Source organism: Ovis canadensis, chromosome 4 (assembly GCF_042477335.2).
Source record: "Ovis canadensis isolate MfBH-ARS-UI-01 breed Bighorn chromosome 4, ARS-UI_OviCan_v2, whole genome shotgun sequence".
Classification (NCBI taxonomy): Eukaryota; Metazoa; Chordata; class Mammalia; order Artiodactyla; family Bovidae; genus Ovis; species Ovis canadensis.
In genome coordinates, this window is record NC_091248.1 from 43995420 (window position 1) to 44013800 (window position 18381).

Sequence of the window (18381 nt, forward strand, 5' to 3'; positions counted from 1 at the left end):
ATCTGTTATACATATACATATATCCATTCTTTTTTAGTGTCTCTTCCTATATAGGCCATTACAGAGTGCTGAGTAGAGTTCCCTGTGCTCTACAGTAGTTCCTTATTACTTATCTATTATATATATATGTTTGTATGTGTCAAACTCAATCTGCTAATTTGTCCCCTTACCCTTATCCAGGGTAGCCAGAAATGTATCTTTCACACCTGTAACTCTATTTCTGTTTTGTAGATAAGTTCGTTTGTAGCTGTCTTTTGGATTCCACATGTAAGTGATATCATATGGTATTTGTCTACCCTAAGTTATTCTCAGGTTAACTGTGGTCTTTGTTTATTATAGATAGTTATTTCATTATCCAGTAAGGAATTAAATGCCTATTCCAAAGCTGGTGCTGTAGCAGAAGAAGTCTTGTCATCAATCCGAACAGTCATAGCCTTTGGGGCCCAGGAGAAAGAAATTCAAAGGTCTGTTTCTTTAATCATGATAATATGCACTTGCTTTTATTTACCCTTGATGCTATTTCCACCAGGAGTCAGTGGTCCAGCTGTGATGGGAACACATCTCTGTCTGACATCACAGCTGCAACTTTTTTTTTGGTGGTTGTTTTTTTGTTTTGTTAAATAAGATCAGTAACTTTATTATTTGTGTAAAAGTGTTGCAGCCATATTATAAAAATTCAAGCCATTGGAGAAATGCACAGAAGAAAAATAACTCACCTTGTTTCACCCTCTTCAGAAAAACATAATTAATATTTAGTGACTATCATTCCAGGCATCTTTTCACATATATACACAGACATCAGAATAGGGAGGTCAGTGCAAAGATCAATGAAAATTATTCTGCTAAGTACGAGCCTGCACTTCATCTTATTCATAACAAAAATAATGACTTTAACTTTTACCTGAAGAAAATTAAATGGAAATGGAATTTGAAGAAATTGTCAAAGTTCAGATAGCAAATCTCTTCCCAGAAATAATCCTCATCCCAAAGTTATTCCTCTAAAGTGAAGAGGAAAATTATGGACTCACTTCATGGCTAGAATCTTTGTTTTTCATCAACTTGTTTCACTTTATCAAGGTTGGAGAAGGAAATGGCAATCCACTCCAGCATTCTTGGCTGGAAAATTCCATAGACGGAAGAGCCTGATGGGCTATAGTCCGTGGGGTTGCAAAGAGTCAGACACGACTGAGCGACTATCACTCAAGACTATTATATTTTGTTGTGTCTTTTAAAGGTATTTGCAGAATCTAAAAGATGCAAAGGATGTTGGCATAAAAAAAGCTATTGCTTCAAAACTCTCTCTTGGAGCTGTATACTTCTTTATGAATGGAACCTATGGACTTGCTTTTTGGTATGGAACCTCCTTGATTCTTAGTGGAGAACCTGATTATACCATCGGAACTGTTCTTGCTGTAAGTCTTATTTGAGAACAAAGGAGACTGGCTTAGATAATCTTTTCTTACCTAGCGTTTATTAAAAATTTCTCTTTGAATCATAGTAATATTTAAAGATGAGTGTTTTAATAAACAAGTATTTGTTTCCTTCAAATGATTTGTATGCACCTTTATAGTTGTATGTTGTCAGGATTTACTCATCCAGTATAATTTAGTGTCTTCTAAAGCATGATGCTTTTGAAAGAATCATAATTGAATTCTTCACTGGGAGTTAGAGTCATCTTAATCCAGGATTCAAAAAGACCAGTCTCTTGTAAGACTGTTTTCTTTCCATCTTGCTGAGATAAGAGGGTGCTCTGCATTCACCTTGCTAAATGTCTTCTTCTGGAAATAGTCTCTAGATTGGACTCTCCTACTCTTTCTCTGTCCTTTCAGCTCATAGTAATGTTTAAAACAAACTATATACAGCTATGTTCAACATCACAACTTAGAGTTTTTTAAACTCTTAATGGTTATACATTAAATTATAATTTTTTCACTTACACTCCTAAGTTTCAATAATAAACATATCAGTTCAAGGTTAAGAGTCATTTGTCTTGATGAACTAAATGGATCTGGCCGATATACTTTAGTTCTCATTTGGCCTTCCCATTCTATGTAGATTTCTTTTTTGTCAACTAAAGTCATCTTTTAAAGTTTAGACTTTTAAGACTTTAAGCTATTCATTAATTTCTGGTAAACAAAACTTGAGTTTGAGAAATTTTTAGCACCTTTTTCCTCTTCAATTTATATGTGACTCTAGGCTTATAACTAACTTGCTAAGCTTTAGCTTCCTCATCTATAAGACAGGGAAACTAGCACTTAGCTTGTGAGATTCTTTGCTTATTTGTCTTTTGGCAGAGATGTGTCTGTCTGAAAATGGACAACTGTCCACTAATACAAGTAATCAGAAAGTTGGGGAAGAATATTACAGCATCTCTAAGACAATGAAATGTATAACATCCTTCCCTTTAAAGTTAAGAAGTTAACCAGCATGCAAGAGAGTACAGCTCACCTCCTCACCTATCCAGGTTCATGTATGGCTAGCAGTCCTCAGTAAGCAGATTTTTCTGCTCAGCTTCCCCACAGGTAATAACAAGATGATTACAGGACAATTAGAAATTGTTCAACATTAAGAAAAGGCCAACTGCACTTGGATTAACTAATATTTCCTTTCTGTTTGACATCATCTTCCAATCTTTCCTATCTAATTTCTCTAAAATCCCTCTGAATCTCAACCAAGTATATACTTCATTCTCTGGTCCCTCTTATATAACTGTGAAGGATAAATATTATTTTTTTGTTTCTGTAGGTTTTTTTTAGTGTAATCCATAGTAGTTACTGTATTGGAGCAGCAGCCCCTAACTTTGAAACGTTCACTATAGCCAGAGGAGCCGCCTTTAATATTTTCCGCATTATTGATAAGGTAAGACTCCCAATTGATTTGAAAGATAACTATCATTACTGCAAGAAGAAAACCAAAGAACAGGCACACTCATTTCAGTATGAAAAGGGACAAAATCCATGTTGACCAATTGGCTATGGAAAGAGGAATTGTTTTAACTCTTCTATAAGGAGATTGTGTTTTATCAAAGCCTTCATATCCAACTCAATGCCCTTCTAAAGCAGAAAGGAAAATATTGCAAAAGAAAACACATCTTTAAACTACTTTTAGAATATAGAGAGTGTCAGTTTAGTTTCTCTAAGATTTATAATGCCCTCTTTGTTTTTCCAAGAAACCCACTATAGATAACTTTTCAACAACAGGCTATAAATTGGAATGCATAGAAGGAACTGTGGAATTTAAAAACGTTTCTTTCAGTTATCCATCAAGACCATCTATCAAGGTAAGTAAAATTTAATTACGGAAATGTACAATTTTCTAATATTACTTTCCACTGGCTCGATCACTTCTTAGGATATTGTTTCGGATTAGTCTGACCAAGATTTGGCTGCTTTGTTTAGAGATTTGAGGGGAGAGATGGAGATAGAGACACATAAAGAGGAGAAGGAAAGAAGGAAGGATAGATCACAAATGCACAAATAACGCTGGAAAAACTACTTGCATTTTGCAGCCTCTTCTCTGTATTCAACTGACTAAAGTATTTTCACCTCCCTGGAATTCCTTCACTCTGAATTTGGGAGCACAGCAAAAATGTCTTGAATTGATGGTGCCACCTATTGGTGGTCCCTGGATATTTTCCCACTCAGCATAGACAACTTGGTGAACTTTTTGAAGTTTCTAATCTGGGGGAATTGTGTATATGCTGTGTCTTTCCCTTTTCCCTTCCCTAAAGCCTTTACTGCACCAGCTTTTGTGCCTCAGCTTCTGTCTCTTACTTTTACACAAGCACACACTCACACACACACACCACTCAGCAAAAGTGCATCCTTCTCCGTTTACCATTCAGTCTTGGACAATTTCTAGTAAAAATACACCTGTCTGTTCTATTGTTTTCATCCTTTCATCTTATTAGTGTATGTATCTTAAAAAGTAGTTACTGTTAAAGATTGCAAGGAATAATTCCTACTAAAATACCTGTTTTATAGAAAAAGGATGATTTTAAGTGAAATAGGTAAAATTACTAATGCCATCAATCTTTACTGTCTTTTAAAGTGTCCAAATATCTCCTGCATAATTTGCATCGAAAAAAATATTTACCTACTCCTACTACCTTATTTTTTTCTATGTATTTGATTGAAATTATTGTTTTCAAAGATTGCTATTTTAAAAAAAAATTTGTTACTCAATTACCATTATTGGAACAGTGTTGTCTTCCATCATTTTTCTTAATATAAATAGAGCATTTTAATTCCATTTTGCAACTACATTTGGGTTGGCTTCCTGGAGACTTAAGCAACAGTTTTGCCAGTACGTTGCTTGGTAAAGAGCTCTCTGGGTTGTTGTTGTTGTTGTTGTTGTTTTTCTGGGTTTTAAACAACTATTTCTTAAATGAACCTTTGAAACATAGCCTTTTTTGTTAAATTTAAAAATGAATAATTCCCCCCGGAAAAAAGATCTACCCGCTGTAAATAAACAAAATATAGATTCTTCGAAAGAAAGAACAGAAGTGAATTCTAGAGTAAAATTGCAAATGGGAGAGGAGGTACTCCCACTGGGTTCCCTTATTTCTCATCTCTTTTAGCGAATTTTTCTCTGCTTGGCCCTTTGAAGGTTTTACCTTTGGTCTCTTTAAAGAGTCTCTTTCTTTACAAATGTGGAGATCAAAGTGAAAGAATTCAAGAGAATATTCCCATGTTTGGGAGAAATGTAAGCAAAGATAGGTGAGTTTCTCAACAGGATTACTGTTGTCATTTTGGGAGGGCAGTTTTTTGGAGTTTCTCTCATAATGCAGGTTCCAGGACACTAAATGCTGGTAGTAACCCCCAGGTATTGAGAAAAGTATAAAAGCACTTACTCCCCCTAAGTTAAAATGTTCCTATGAGATCTACCACTAGAAAAGGAGGCTTTCTAGTGGTGAAATCCTATTCCAGTGAATCCCTAAGAAGTCTGCCAGTTGTTTTACTTTAGAATATATTTTGCAACAGTGTTAAATATATTCTAAGAAAGAACTTCCTTAAACTGCTCACAGAGATATCTGGCAAGGTTTCATTCCTGTTGTTGCAAGTTAGAAGATATAACTTTCTTTAATTTGGTAGTCACGAAATTCACATGAAATATTTTGACTTAAAAGTTGAAAAGTTTTCTGTGGCTCATTAATAGTCTGAGTACTCAACTTAGATCTTTTTGTATAGAGAGATGATTAGTTCTTTACTGTTACTTTCTAAAATTGTGTAGGTAATACACATATATGAAAAAAAACATAGCAAGATCTAAGTTTGTTGTTAAGTGCCAAAATTTTTCTGTTTGTAATTATACATTAAATTTCTGAAGATAGGAAAATCATATTCTTACTTATCCTACTTTTATGAATTTTCCTCCCATACATTTCAATAGATTCTGAAAGGTCTGAATCTCAAAATTAAGTCTGGAGAGACAGTAGCCTTGGTCGGCCCCAACGGCAGTGGGAAGAGTACAGCAGTCCAGCTTCTGCAGAGGTTATATGATCCTGATGATGGCTTTGTAAGTGCACCTAGTAAGATCATGTACAGTCCTCACAACGAGATATGGAAATGCCCACCTGTTACAGAGAACTTACAGCTATGTCAACTTTTAACTTTTAACAGTGGGGCTGGGAGAGAAGCCATATTGTTTTCTCTCTTGGATATTAATTCATTCAGCAAGTATTTATTGAGCACCTACCAAGAGCCAGACATTGTTCTATGTGCTGGGAATACACTGCTGAACAAAGCAAAAAAAAGCCTCTCTGCCCTCATCAAGATTGCATTCTAATAAGCGGAGACAGACCATAAATAAAATCAGTAAATTATATAATGTTAGAAGATAATAAATGCTGTAGAGAAAAATAGTAATTTTTAACACCAAGAACTTAACAAGAATTTCACTCTCTCAAAACTTCCCAATAGAATAACATCTGTAGCAAATAAGCACTCTCATTTTTTTGCATCATCCATATGTTGCACTTAATTTTTTAACCTGTAAATAGCATAGAAAACAAGACTATGACAGTCACAGAAGCATAATTTGCACTGCTTCTATTCAGTTTTTCAACTGTGACTTTTAAAAGAAAATATATTCTTCTGAAACATAAATTTAACATCTTAAGTCTCTATGTGGAGTATACTGCTGCTGCTGCTAAAGTTGCTTCAGTCTTCTGCAACTCTGTGTGACCCCACAAACAGCAGCCCATCAGGCTCCCCCGTCCCTGGGATTCTCCAAGCAAGAACACTGGAGTGGGTTGCCACTTCCTTCTCCAATGCATGAAAGTGAAAAGTGAAAGTGAAGTCACTCAGTCGTGTCCGATTCAGCGACCCCATGGACTGCAGCCTACCAGGCTCCTCCATCCATGGGATTTTCCAGACAAGAGTACTGGAGTGGGGTGCCGTTAGACCTATGTATTCATGCTAATATTGAATAAATTATTGGCCAAGTATCCCGTATATAAAGCAGTTGCATGGAAATGCCCATGCCCTGACAGAATACCAGTTGGTGTGAAATACCAGAGTTGCGATTATCATACCTTGGCTTCTGTCATTGAAATATGTTGGGATAATGGATAATGGCATTATCTATGGGGAATACAATGTTCATTTAAGATTATTTATATCAGGGAGTAAAATGCACTTTTATCTTTTGCAGAGGATTGTGGTGTTGAAGGGAAGGAAAGAATTTCCTAGAAAACAATGCAGAAGTCATATAAGTCTTAAAACAACAAAACTGAAGTTTTTTACATGTGTCTACATAATAACATTTGTGACTCCTAGGGTATATATCCTCATAATACCTAATTTGTGGATCATGTTAGGGCCTGTAGATCATGTTAGCCTTAGCGTTAGGGCTTCCCTGGTGGCTCAGACAGTAAAGAATCTGCCTGTAATGCAAGGGACACTGCATTCAATCCTTGGGTCAGGAAGATCTCCTGGAGAAGGGAATGACTACCCACTCCAGTATTCTTGCCTGGAAAATTCCATGGATAGAGGAGCCTTGCAGGTTATAGTCTATGGGGTAGAGTAAAGATATTCATATAGTCTGACCAAATTTTAAGTCAATTTTTTTAGGTTTTAAGTCAATTTTTTTAGCTTTTATTAGTTCCCAACTGCCAGAAAAATTCTATTGGCAATGTACTTGTTATACATATTTTATCAAAATATAGTCAGTCTTTGTTTCCTGAAACAACCTGCTTCTCAGCTTATGTTTTGGAGTAGTAAAAAAGGTTTTAACCCAATGCAGTGAAAGGCATCACAATGATTCATTTCTTTGGATTTGTAGATCACGGTGGATGGTAACGACATCAGAACTTTGAATGTGCAGCATTATCGAGAACATTTTGGAGTGGTCAGCCAAGAGCCTATTTTGTTTGGAACCACCATTAATAACAATATTAGATATGGACAAGATGGTGTGACTAATGAAGACATTGAGAAAGCAGCAAAGGAAGCAAATGCTTACGATTTTATAATGGAATTTCCCAAGGTAAGCACACTATGTAACCTATATTCTTAGCTTAAACCTAAAGCACTAAAATATTCCAAAATAAGTTAAATAATGATAACATCTACACAGTAAGGTAAGTGTGATTAATTTTTGCATTGTCCTAGATGAAACAACTATAAATGAGAGAGCATGATAACAACCCAAAGTATACATTGTTGAAAGTCAATGTTTTAAATCTGTTTTGTTCTTACTCGTTCTCACTGCTAATGGAAAAGAAAAATAAAGGATATGTTCAAATATAACAAAGAAATATGAAAGAAAATCATCAGTCCACCCTGAGAAATGTGTTATCTGCAAAATGTTGATTTGCAAGGCCATCTTGTGGCTAAGAGTGGGAATGTCACAGGCAATGTTCAGAATTGGTTCTGTGTTAAGGCAAAGGAAAAAATTTTGTTTTTGAAGTATATAGAACTACTATTGGATAAGAAATGTGAAATCATAGTTGGAAAGAGATACAGTAAACTATAATTTGGGGTATTAGGACATATGAGATCCTAATGGAGATTTTCCAGGCAAGAGTACTGGAGTGGGTTGCCATTGCCTTCTCCGTTAAAATTGATAGAGAGCTATAAAAATATGTATATTTCTTAAAGTATTTGTTCATTAGTAGCATTTCATTTTCAGTTATTCATTTAATTTTCAATTTCATGCCAGTATCACCTGAAATTATTATGGGGAGCACCTTGTGAAATAAGAAAGGATGATATGTGAAAGTAAAACACAAAAAAAATTCTAACATCCCAGAAGGCAATAATAACAAAAAAGTTATTTTAATGAATATATTTTACAAACCACATTCCATAGGTCATAATAATTTTGTTCTTTTGTTTTATTCATAAAATTTTTGTTATGCTATTTATTACCTCCTTTCCCCATTATTTAGGGTCATACTTAGGACAGAAAAGTTATTCTTTGAAGTCATTCTTTGCCTTGTGGTTTGGGAAAACACAAACTTCCTTTCTTTGACCTTCATTCAACACTTTCACTGACTTCTTTTCCTCCAAAAAAAAAAAAAAATGATCTTCAGGTTTCCCCTTGGAATTAAGGAGTTTTCCGGTGTCTCTTGTCATTTTTTGAACTGTGGTGTTGGAAAAGACTCTTGAGAGTCCCTTGGACTGTAAGGAGATCCAACCAGTCAATCCTAAAGGAACTCAGTCCTGAATATTCATTGGAAGGACTGATGCTGAAGCCGAAACTACATTGGAAAATACCCTGATGCTAGGAAAGATTGAAGGTGGGAGGAGAAGGGAATGACAGAGGATGAGATGGTTGATTGGCATCACCTAATTAATGGACATGAGTTTGAGTAAGCTCTGGGAGTTGGTGTTGGACAAGGAAGCTGGCGTGCTGCAGTTCATGGGGTCGCAAAGAGTTGGACATGACTGAGCGACAGAACTGAACTGAACTGAAGTCATTCCCTGTAAGTTATGACTTATTTTTACTAAAAGGCCAATATTTACACAAAGGTGTCCTTGCTATAAATCTAATAGTAAATCCTAAAGATATAATGCAAAGAACAAATTAATATTTCTGGTTTATTATGATAGAAGCTAAATCCCACAGCCATGATCGTTAAACTGGGACATAAGAATAAACATAATAATAAATAAAAGTTACAGTAGTGGTTTCATATAGGTGAAAATTTAGGGAAAGCTATACTCAAAAATAAATACCATTTCTGGGCTTTCTATCTTGTTCCATTGGTCTATATTTCTGTTTTGTGCCAGGACCATACTGTCTTGATGACTGTAGCTTTGTAGTAAAAGGGCTTCCCAGGTAGTGCTAGTGGTAAGGAACCCACCTACCAGTGCAGGAGACATAAGAGACGCAAGCTCGATCCCTGGGTTGAGAAGATCTCCTGGAATAGGGCACGGCAACCCACACCAGTATTCTTGCCTGAAGAACCCCAAGGACAGAGGATCCTGGTGGGCTACAGTCCATATGGTCGCAAAGAGTTGCACATGACTGAGGCAACTTAGCAAACACGCATGCACATGAGAGTAAAATCAACATTTTCCTCAGAAGAAAACAGAACTGAGTCTCTTCAACATATTACGCATAGATTTCAATATGTATTCTACAATATCTAAATGTGCAAAGAAACAGGAAACTATGATCCATAGGCAAAAAAAAACCACCCATAATCTCAATATTTATTCACTTAAGCAAAATTTCAAGGGACTTCTGTGGCAGTCCAGTGGTTAAGACTTCCCCTTTCAGTGCAGGGGGTGCAAGTTCAATTCCTGGTCAGGAAGTTAAGATCCCACATGCCTCAGGGCCAAAAAACCAAAAACATTAATAAAAGAAGAAGAAACAATATTATAACAAATTCAATAAAGACTTTAAAAATGGTTCACATCAAAAAAATCTATAGGGCTTCCCTGGTGGCTCAGTCGTAAAGAATCCACCTGCCAATGCAGGAGACGCGGGTTTAATCCCTGGTCCATGAGGATCCCACATGACTTGAAGCAACTAAACCCATGCATCACAACTACTGAGCCTGTGCTATAGAACTACTGAGCCCTCCCACCGGAAATGCTGAAGCCCATGTGCCCTAGAGCCCATGCTCAGCAACAAGAGAAGCCACCGCTATGAGCAGCCTGCACACTGCAACTAAAGAAAAGCCCACACAGGAATGAACACCCAGCACAGCCAAATAAATAAACAACACTATTTTTTTTTAATCTATAAAGAAGAAGTCTTTTTTTTAAGTTTCAAAAAAAATTTCAAAATGCATGAAGCAAAAAGAATACATCTGAAAGGAGAAACAGGCAAATCCACAATTTTAGCTGAAGGCTTTAATACTTGATTGAACAAGCAGGCAAAAGATCTAAGGATATACATAACCTCAACAATACTATCATCCAACTAGATATAACTGATATTTATAGACAGTTTCACCCAATAACAGCATAAAACATTTTTCTTAAGTGCATGTGGAATGTTCACTGAGATAAACAATATTCTCGACATTGAAAGAAAAAACGTGTATAATTTCAAAGTACATATAGTTCAAAGTTCAAAGGAAACATACAAAGTATGTCCTTGGGCCATAATAGAATTAAAATGTAGACATCAATAACAGAAATATACCTGGAAAATCCACAAATATTTGAGAATTAAAGAACCTACTTCTAAATAATATATGGACCAAATAGAAAGTTTCAAGAAAAATTAAAAACTTTTGAAGTAAAAATGAAAATACAAGGTATCTGTATTTGTGGAATACACTTGATCTTTCAACAACATGGGTTTGAACTGTACATATTCACTTATACAGGAATTTTTTCCAAAAAATACATACTGTAGCACTACATGACCCCAGCTGGTAAAATTCAAGGATGTGGACACAGAGGACTGATTATAAAGTTATACTTGGATTTTTGACTGGGTGGGGGTTGGTGTCCCTAGCACCTATGTTGTTCAAGGATCAACTGCTTTAAGAGAAACTTATAGCATCAAGTGCTTACTTTAGAAAAGAAAAAGATCTAAAATCCATTAACTGAGTTTGCATCTTGAGAAACTAGAGTCAGAAGAGCAAATCAAATGCAAGGCAAGTAGAAGAGAAATAATATAGACTAGAGCAGAAAACAGTGAAATTAAAAACAGAAAACATTAGAAACAGTCACTGTGAAACTAAAAGCTGATTCCTTAAAAAGATCAATAAAATCAGTAAAACTATAGCAAACCTGATGAAGAAACAAAAAAGAGAAGAGAATATCAGGGATCAAAGAAGGTACATTATTATTAATCCCAAAGACATTAAAAGATTGATATAGGAATACTACAAACAAAGATATACCTATAATATTGACAACATAGAAGAGGTTCTATTCCCTGAAAGATACAAACCACAAAAACTCACTCAAAAAGAAGTGGGTAGGTAACCTTAATAAGATGTATAACTATGAAAAAAATAAACTGGCTCTCAGAATAGTAGCAACAGCTACAAATGAAATTAAAAGTGGCATTCACAATAGCATTAAAAATATAAAATAGAATAAATATAATGAAAGATCTGTAAATCTTCTATGTGAAAACTATAGAACGCTGCTTAGAGAAATTAAAGAATACCTAAATATAATAAATAAGATGTTATCTTATTCATTGATTTAGAGGTTGAATATTTTTAAAGATATGCATTCTCCCCAAACCAATCTATAAATTTAGTGCTATTTCAATCAAAATCTCAGCTGTCTTTTTCATGTGCAGAAGTCTGCAGTCCAAGGGGTCGCTGAGAGTCAGACGCGACTGAGCGACTTCACTTTGACTTTTCACTTAGGAAATGGCAACCCACTCCAGTATTCCTGCCTAGAGAATCCCAGGGACGGGGGAGCCTGGTGGGCTGCCGTCTATGGAGTCGCACAAAGTCGGACACAACTGAAGTGACTTAGCAGCAGCAGCAGCAATCAAAATCTCAGCTGTCTTTTTCATGTGCAGAAGTCAACAGGCTGATTAAAAATTTTATTTAGAAATCTAAGTGAAAGTGAAAGTGAAGTCACTCAGTCGTGTCCGACTCTTTGTGACCCCATGGACTGTAGCCTATCAGGCTCCTCCGTCCACGGGGTTTTCCAGGCAAGAGTGCTGGAGTGGATTGCCATTTCCTTCTCCAGGGGAACTTCCCGACCCAGGAATCGACCCGGGTCTCCCACATTGCAGGCAGACGCTTACGCTTTACCGTCTGAGCCACCAGGACCAACAATCGTCAAAACAATTTTGGAAAAAGAGCAACAAACCTGGAGACCTACGATAGTTAATTTTAAGACAGCAATTAAGACAGTGATAATTACCTAACAGCAGGTTTCCCAGGTGGTACAATGGTAATGCAAGACGCATAGGAGATGCAGATTCGATCCCTGGGTTGGAAAGACCCCTGGAGTAGAAAATGACAACCCACTCCAGTATTCTTGACTGGAAATTTCCAAGGACAGAAGAGCCTGGCAGGATACAGTCCATGGGGTGGCAAAGGGTCAGACATAACTGAGCATACACAGGCATTGACATAACAATGGACGTGTAAATCAGTGGAACACAGCACAGAGTCTAGAAATAGACCCACATATATCTACTGAATTGATTTTTGACAAGGCCAGTGTAATTCAGTGGGAGAGATGAAAGTCTTTTCAACAAATGGTGCTAGAAAAATTGGATATCCATGTGTTAAAAAAAAAGAAATGTGGCCCTTACCTCATACTATATACACATATAATTTACCATGAATCTTAGACCAAATGAAACTTAAGCCATCTAACTTCAAAAATAAGTGCACACTCTGTGATTCTATTTATATGAAATTGTAGAACTAGCAAAATTAATTTATAGTGCTAAATATCAGATCAATGGTATCTGAGACAAGGTGTGGGTTTTGACTGGAAAGGGTCATTTGGAACCTTTCTAGGATGATGGAAATTTTCTGTTTTTATTTGGGTGGTAATAACATGGATACATGCATTTTTCAAAACTCATACAACTATTCTTTTAAAACAGGTGCATTTTATTATGAAAAATTATTCATTAATAAGGTGTGTGTGTATATATATATACTTTTTTTAAAATGTGGGGCTTCCCAGATGGTGCTAGTGGTAAAGAACCCCCCTGCCAATGCAGGTTATCCCTAGGTCAGGAAGATCCCCTGGAGGAGGGCATTACAACCCATTCCAGTATTCTTGCCTGGAGAATCCCATGTACAGAGGAGCCTGGCAGGCTATTGCCGATAGGGTCACAAAAAGTTGGACATGAATGAAGCGACTTGGCATGCACATTTTTAATGTAAAGGTCAAACTCTAGAAGTTAAAAGTTTAGAAGTAGTATTTGAAAATAAGTCCTTGAAGAAATGAAGTTTGTATCAGGGACTTAGCACAATAGAATATTACTAATTATGCTTCATTAATTCTAGAAATTACTCCAACTTCAAATATCTAACAACATATACTTTGTTGAAGATATAGATATCAAAAAAAAGTAAAAGAAGGCCCAAAAATTCTCCCAAGATTGAAAAAACATTTTGAAGAAGTTTGTTTTTGCAGCAATCTTTTTCATACTGTTTTTCAGAATGTAAAGGAAATTTTGAGTAATACATTAAATTACTAATAAACATTTTAAATAATAAATTATGTGTACTACAGTGTATTATAAAAGTATCTTTAAAACTTTGAAAATTGGTTCAAATTATTGTTAATCTTCCTTAAAATCCTAGATTATGCTATGTCCTCATTTTTTTTTAGCCCTAGCCAAATTTTCCTTTGGTCTTCTCTTCAATAGATTCTTTTTAAAATAGTTATTTATTTTTACAAAGAACAAATCATAGATCAAATACTATCCAGACTGCAGCAGTGACTAATCTGGCATTAAAACACAACTATCTGGGGGAGAATGAATTCACATATATATATATATATATATATATATATATATATATATATATACGGCTGAGTCCCTTTGCTTTTTGCCTGAAACTGTTAACAACATTGTTAATCAGCTATACCCCAATGCAAAATAAAAAGTTCAATAAATAAATAAATGAGAAAAAAAAATCCACAACTGTGACTGCCATTTCCTGTTCTAATCATCTGACCATGCTGCCTTCTGTTTCTGTTTTCTTTCCTAATTTTCATTAGAAATTTAATACCTTGGTAGGGGAAAAAGGAACTCAAATGAGTGGAGGACAGAAACAGAGAATCGCAATTGCTCGAGCTTTAGTTCGAAACCCGAAGATTCTGATCTTAGATGAGGCTACGTCTGCCTTAGATACAGAAAGCGAATCAGTAGTTCAAGCTGCACTGGTGAAGGTAAGTAAGCAGAGTCATTATTTTAATATTCTTGGTTCAGCATTATTTTTAAGTACAAGGAAGTATGGCTCCATAGTGGATTATTTATTCATTTCAGAGCCCTCCTTAAGTTATGAATGCAGTGTTCATCCTTGTAAAAATTTCTGTAATGTTTATAGGAAGTGATATGGAGGAGAAAAGAAGATGCTATGCTTGGTGTTAAAAATACATATGAGGCTCGTAACCAAGCAATCATCCCATATATACAGGTCTGCATCCCATTCCAACAGGTCTGCACTTTCCACTTCCCCAGGGTAACTCCATACTCCTACCACAATTATAATCACATCCACCCTTTATCTCTTCCATATACTGCTATGGGGCTCTCTTCTCTGACCATTTTTTCCTCTCTAGGATAATCCCAGAGTACTCATTTTAACTTAATTTCACTTCAAGTGGAGAAGCATACCGTGTGGTTTGCCTTGACCTTGAACCATCCTCCTTCAACAGCCCTAAGGCCCTCATTCTGCCTTCCTACTCACTGTGTGGATGCGTGCTAAGTCGCTTCAGTCGTGTGCGACTCTTTGAGACCCTAGGGGCTATAGCCTGCCAGGTTCCTCTGTCCGTGGGATTCTCCAGGCATGAATACTGGAGTGAGTTGTTATGCCCTCCTCCAGGGGACCTTCCCAACCCAGGGATTGAACCCACATCTCCTGCGGCTCATGCACTGCTGGCGGATTCTTTATTGCTGAGTCACAGGGAAGCACCCTACCCACTACAAGCTGCTGAATATACTTCATGGCCACAATGCAGAACTGGCCTTTTACCAAAATGCACTGCATCTGGGAAGGTAGTTAGTGGTGGTGACATGAAAAACCATAGAATACTTTTTCCAATAGCCAAACCCTCTTTGAAATCATGGCCTTCAAACCCTTTAGAAGGCTTAATGGCACTTTTTACTTTGTGCTTCTCTAAAAATGGATTGGGTTTTTCTAAGAAAATTACAGACTTTTCTTTTTAAATACTGAGTTTGCATGACTAGAAATGGATACTGGCAACCAGAGTCCCAAACAATTATTGAAAAATCTATTACTTACTATTGTCAATTTGCAAATCAGAGTTTTACAAATTTATAAATTTTTACCTTGTTTCCATCTCACATGATAAGAGTACCGAAAGGTGCTCATATTTCTTATTTTCATAAAATAAGTAATATGAAAATCCATGTTCATTATAGACATTTTGCCAATTTGGTTCATTTTGGTGAAGAAATGATAATTTCCTCAAAGGCATGACTCATATTCTATTCATTTCTTAACACTTAATAACTAAGACAGGGCTCTATTTATAAAATACATTCAAATTGTGTATACTAATGGTGATGTTTAGTTACTTAAGGCTTGAATGTACTAAAAAATGATTAGATTTAACTGTTTCAAATTACATAATTTTTCTAGTTTTATTGAAATATAATCAACATATATATAAGATTTTTTAAAATATTATACTAGGCTCTGAAGTTGTTTACAGGTTAAATGTTGTGCCCATTGCCTTTTCATTCAATATGTTAATCACATCAGGCAATCAAAATTTGTTCAGACTTTTGAAAAAACAGTAAGTCCCCTACATATGAACAGGTTTCATTCTGAGAGTGCATTTTTTAAGTCCAATTTGTTCGTAAATCCAATAAAGATAGCCTGGGTACCCAACTAATACAATTGGCCATATAGTGCTGTACTGTAATAGGTTTATAATACTTTTTACACAACAAATCCATTAAAAACAAACAAACACAAAAAATAAAACATTTTTAATCTTACAGTACAGTATCTTGAAAAGTATGGTACAGTACCAGCTATATCACCTCTGCTTTTACAGTTGCTTTGTGACATCATTGCCTTGAAATAAAGATACTGTTCTCTATATAGTATTGTACAGGAAAGTACACCAAAGCACAACCACTTGTAGAGAATGCACACAAGTGATGATGTATACCAGACATGGGAACTAATTTATGTGATTGGACATGAGAAACATCTTTGAAAGTTCACAACTTGCAAGGGGAACTTACTGTAAATAGTTGCTTAGAGTCATGATAAACTAATCAATATTGTTTTCTACTGCCTGAAATGAAATCTATATCATAAGTGAAAATATAAAAATACAAAATGCTTGTAAATGATTATTCCAAGTATATATTTTTAAAATTCAGTTACTGTTATTCTTTTTCAGTTTTTAAAGGGTGTAATTAAATCAGTGTTATAGAGATATACAGGTGTGAAATTACTTTAAGTAGACTTTGCTGATCTTTTGTGAGGTGAGGGTAAATGGTTACTATGGGGTGACGAGTGGTACAGCTCATTAAATATGTATGCTTTAGTATTTAATTGACGTGTGGTGGAGAGGAGAGTTGGAGCTTCCCCATTGGCTCAATGGTAAAGAATCTGCCTGTGATGTGGAAGATGCAGGAGACCTAGGTTCAATCCCTGGGTTGGGAAGATCCCCTGGAGGAAGGCATGACAACCCACTCTAGTACTCTTGCCTGGAGAATTCCCTGGACAGAGGAGCCTAGCAGGCTGCAGTCCACAGAGTTGCACTGAGTTGGACACAACTGCAGTGATTTAACACACACACACACACACACACACACACACACACACGAAAGGAAGAGTTAAAATACAGGCAAAGCTATGAACACTCCAGCGCTGTGAGAGTTCTGTACACTCACTACACATATGGTGATTGTGGAACCAAGCTTTAAAGAGGTCCCCACCTAAAGAGGGTAGGGCATCCAACAGGTCTCATTTCTGCTCAGACATCTGTCTATAAATTCTAGAACCCTGTGGCATGATACAGCCTAATCCACAGCAGTTAACAGATTTTTATAGCTCAAAATATCATGTAAACCACTAGCCAACAAAGAGGGAACAATAAAATGTATTCTTTCTCACTGGTGAATGCAGCATCCACCTCCTTCCATACCCAGCCTTCAGATATCCTCCCAATCCTCCCAACTCCCCCTCTCCATTACCCCATCGTCTTCCTTTTGTATGAAGCTATAGAACCAACAAAATTAATCTATAGTGATAAAAAAATCAAATCAATAGTTTACTGGGAGAAGAGGGTGGATTTTGACTGAAAAGGGGCATGAGGGAAATATCACTCTTGTTCTTACTTGGATTATTGCAATAGCTATCTCCCACGGGCTTCCTTGGTGGCTCAGATGGTAAAGAATCTGCCTGCAATGCAGGAGACCCAGGTTCAATCCCTGGGTTGGGAAGACCTTCTGGAGAAGGAAATGGCAACTCACTCAAGTACTCTTGCCTGGAGAATCGCATGAACAAAGGAGCCTGGCAGGCTACAGTCAATGGGGTCACAAAGAGTCGCACACGATTGAGTGACTAACGCATAACATAATATCTCACATACTGCTCACTTCAGTCTGTTCTCAGCACAGCACACAGACAATATTACTAAAATGTAAATTTGATCGTGTTGCCCTTCTGCTCAAACCCTTCAGTGGCTCCTTATCTTACTTGTCACTCTAAGTAAAAACCAAATTCCTTACAGAAGCTATAAGGTTCTATGGAGTTGGGCACCAAGCTCTTTCTGGAACCGAGCCACTCTGTCCCACATTGGCTACCCCTTAAACATACCATAGCCCTTTATATCAGCTAATATATTATACACATATTTGTTTATTTTCTCTCTTCCCCTACTAAAATATCTACTCTCTTCTACTAAAACATCTGCTGTCTATCATCAAAGGCATTGATTGTTTAACTGCAGCATACTCAGCAATAGAACAATGCCTGGCCCTCATTAGTCAATACATTTTTGTTGACTAGTGTTTGGATGAGTGTGATACAGAAGAGTTTCAAGGCCTGAAGTGCTCTTTTCTGGACTTTTTTAGTGTAGGCTTGCTACCATCTAGTTTTGCGTCACTAATCTTGTTCAAGAGGAGGATTTAGGATCAGTGGATAAAGATCTATATCACAGCTATGGAGTTTTACTCTGCTACTGGTTTGGACCTGGTGTGCCAATGCAGCAGGCTTCCAAGCTGTCCTACTATGAGGAGGCATGGCAGTGAACACCTGCAAGCCCC

General features: G+C 36.4%; 1 protein-coding gene across 1 annotated transcript in view; it reads left to right on the plus strand.

The window, feature by feature from the left end:
- Window positions 1-18381, plus strand: part of ABCB5 (ATP binding cassette subfamily B member 5) — a 115699-nt gene that overhangs the window by 19310 nt on the left and 78008 nt on the right. The window contains exons 7-13 of the mRNA XM_069587638.1: window positions 340-464; window positions 1235-1412; window positions 2746-2859; window positions 3170-3280; window positions 5392-5517; window positions 7285-7488; window positions 14127-14297. Of these exons, the coding sequence (XP_069443739.1) occupies window positions 340-464; window positions 1235-1412; window positions 2746-2859; window positions 3170-3280; window positions 5392-5517; window positions 7285-7488; window positions 14127-14297 (1029 nt within the window). The remainder of the gene's footprint in view (window positions 1-339; window positions 465-1234; window positions 1413-2745; window positions 2860-3169; window positions 3281-5391; window positions 5518-7284; window positions 7489-14126; window positions 14298-18381) is intronic.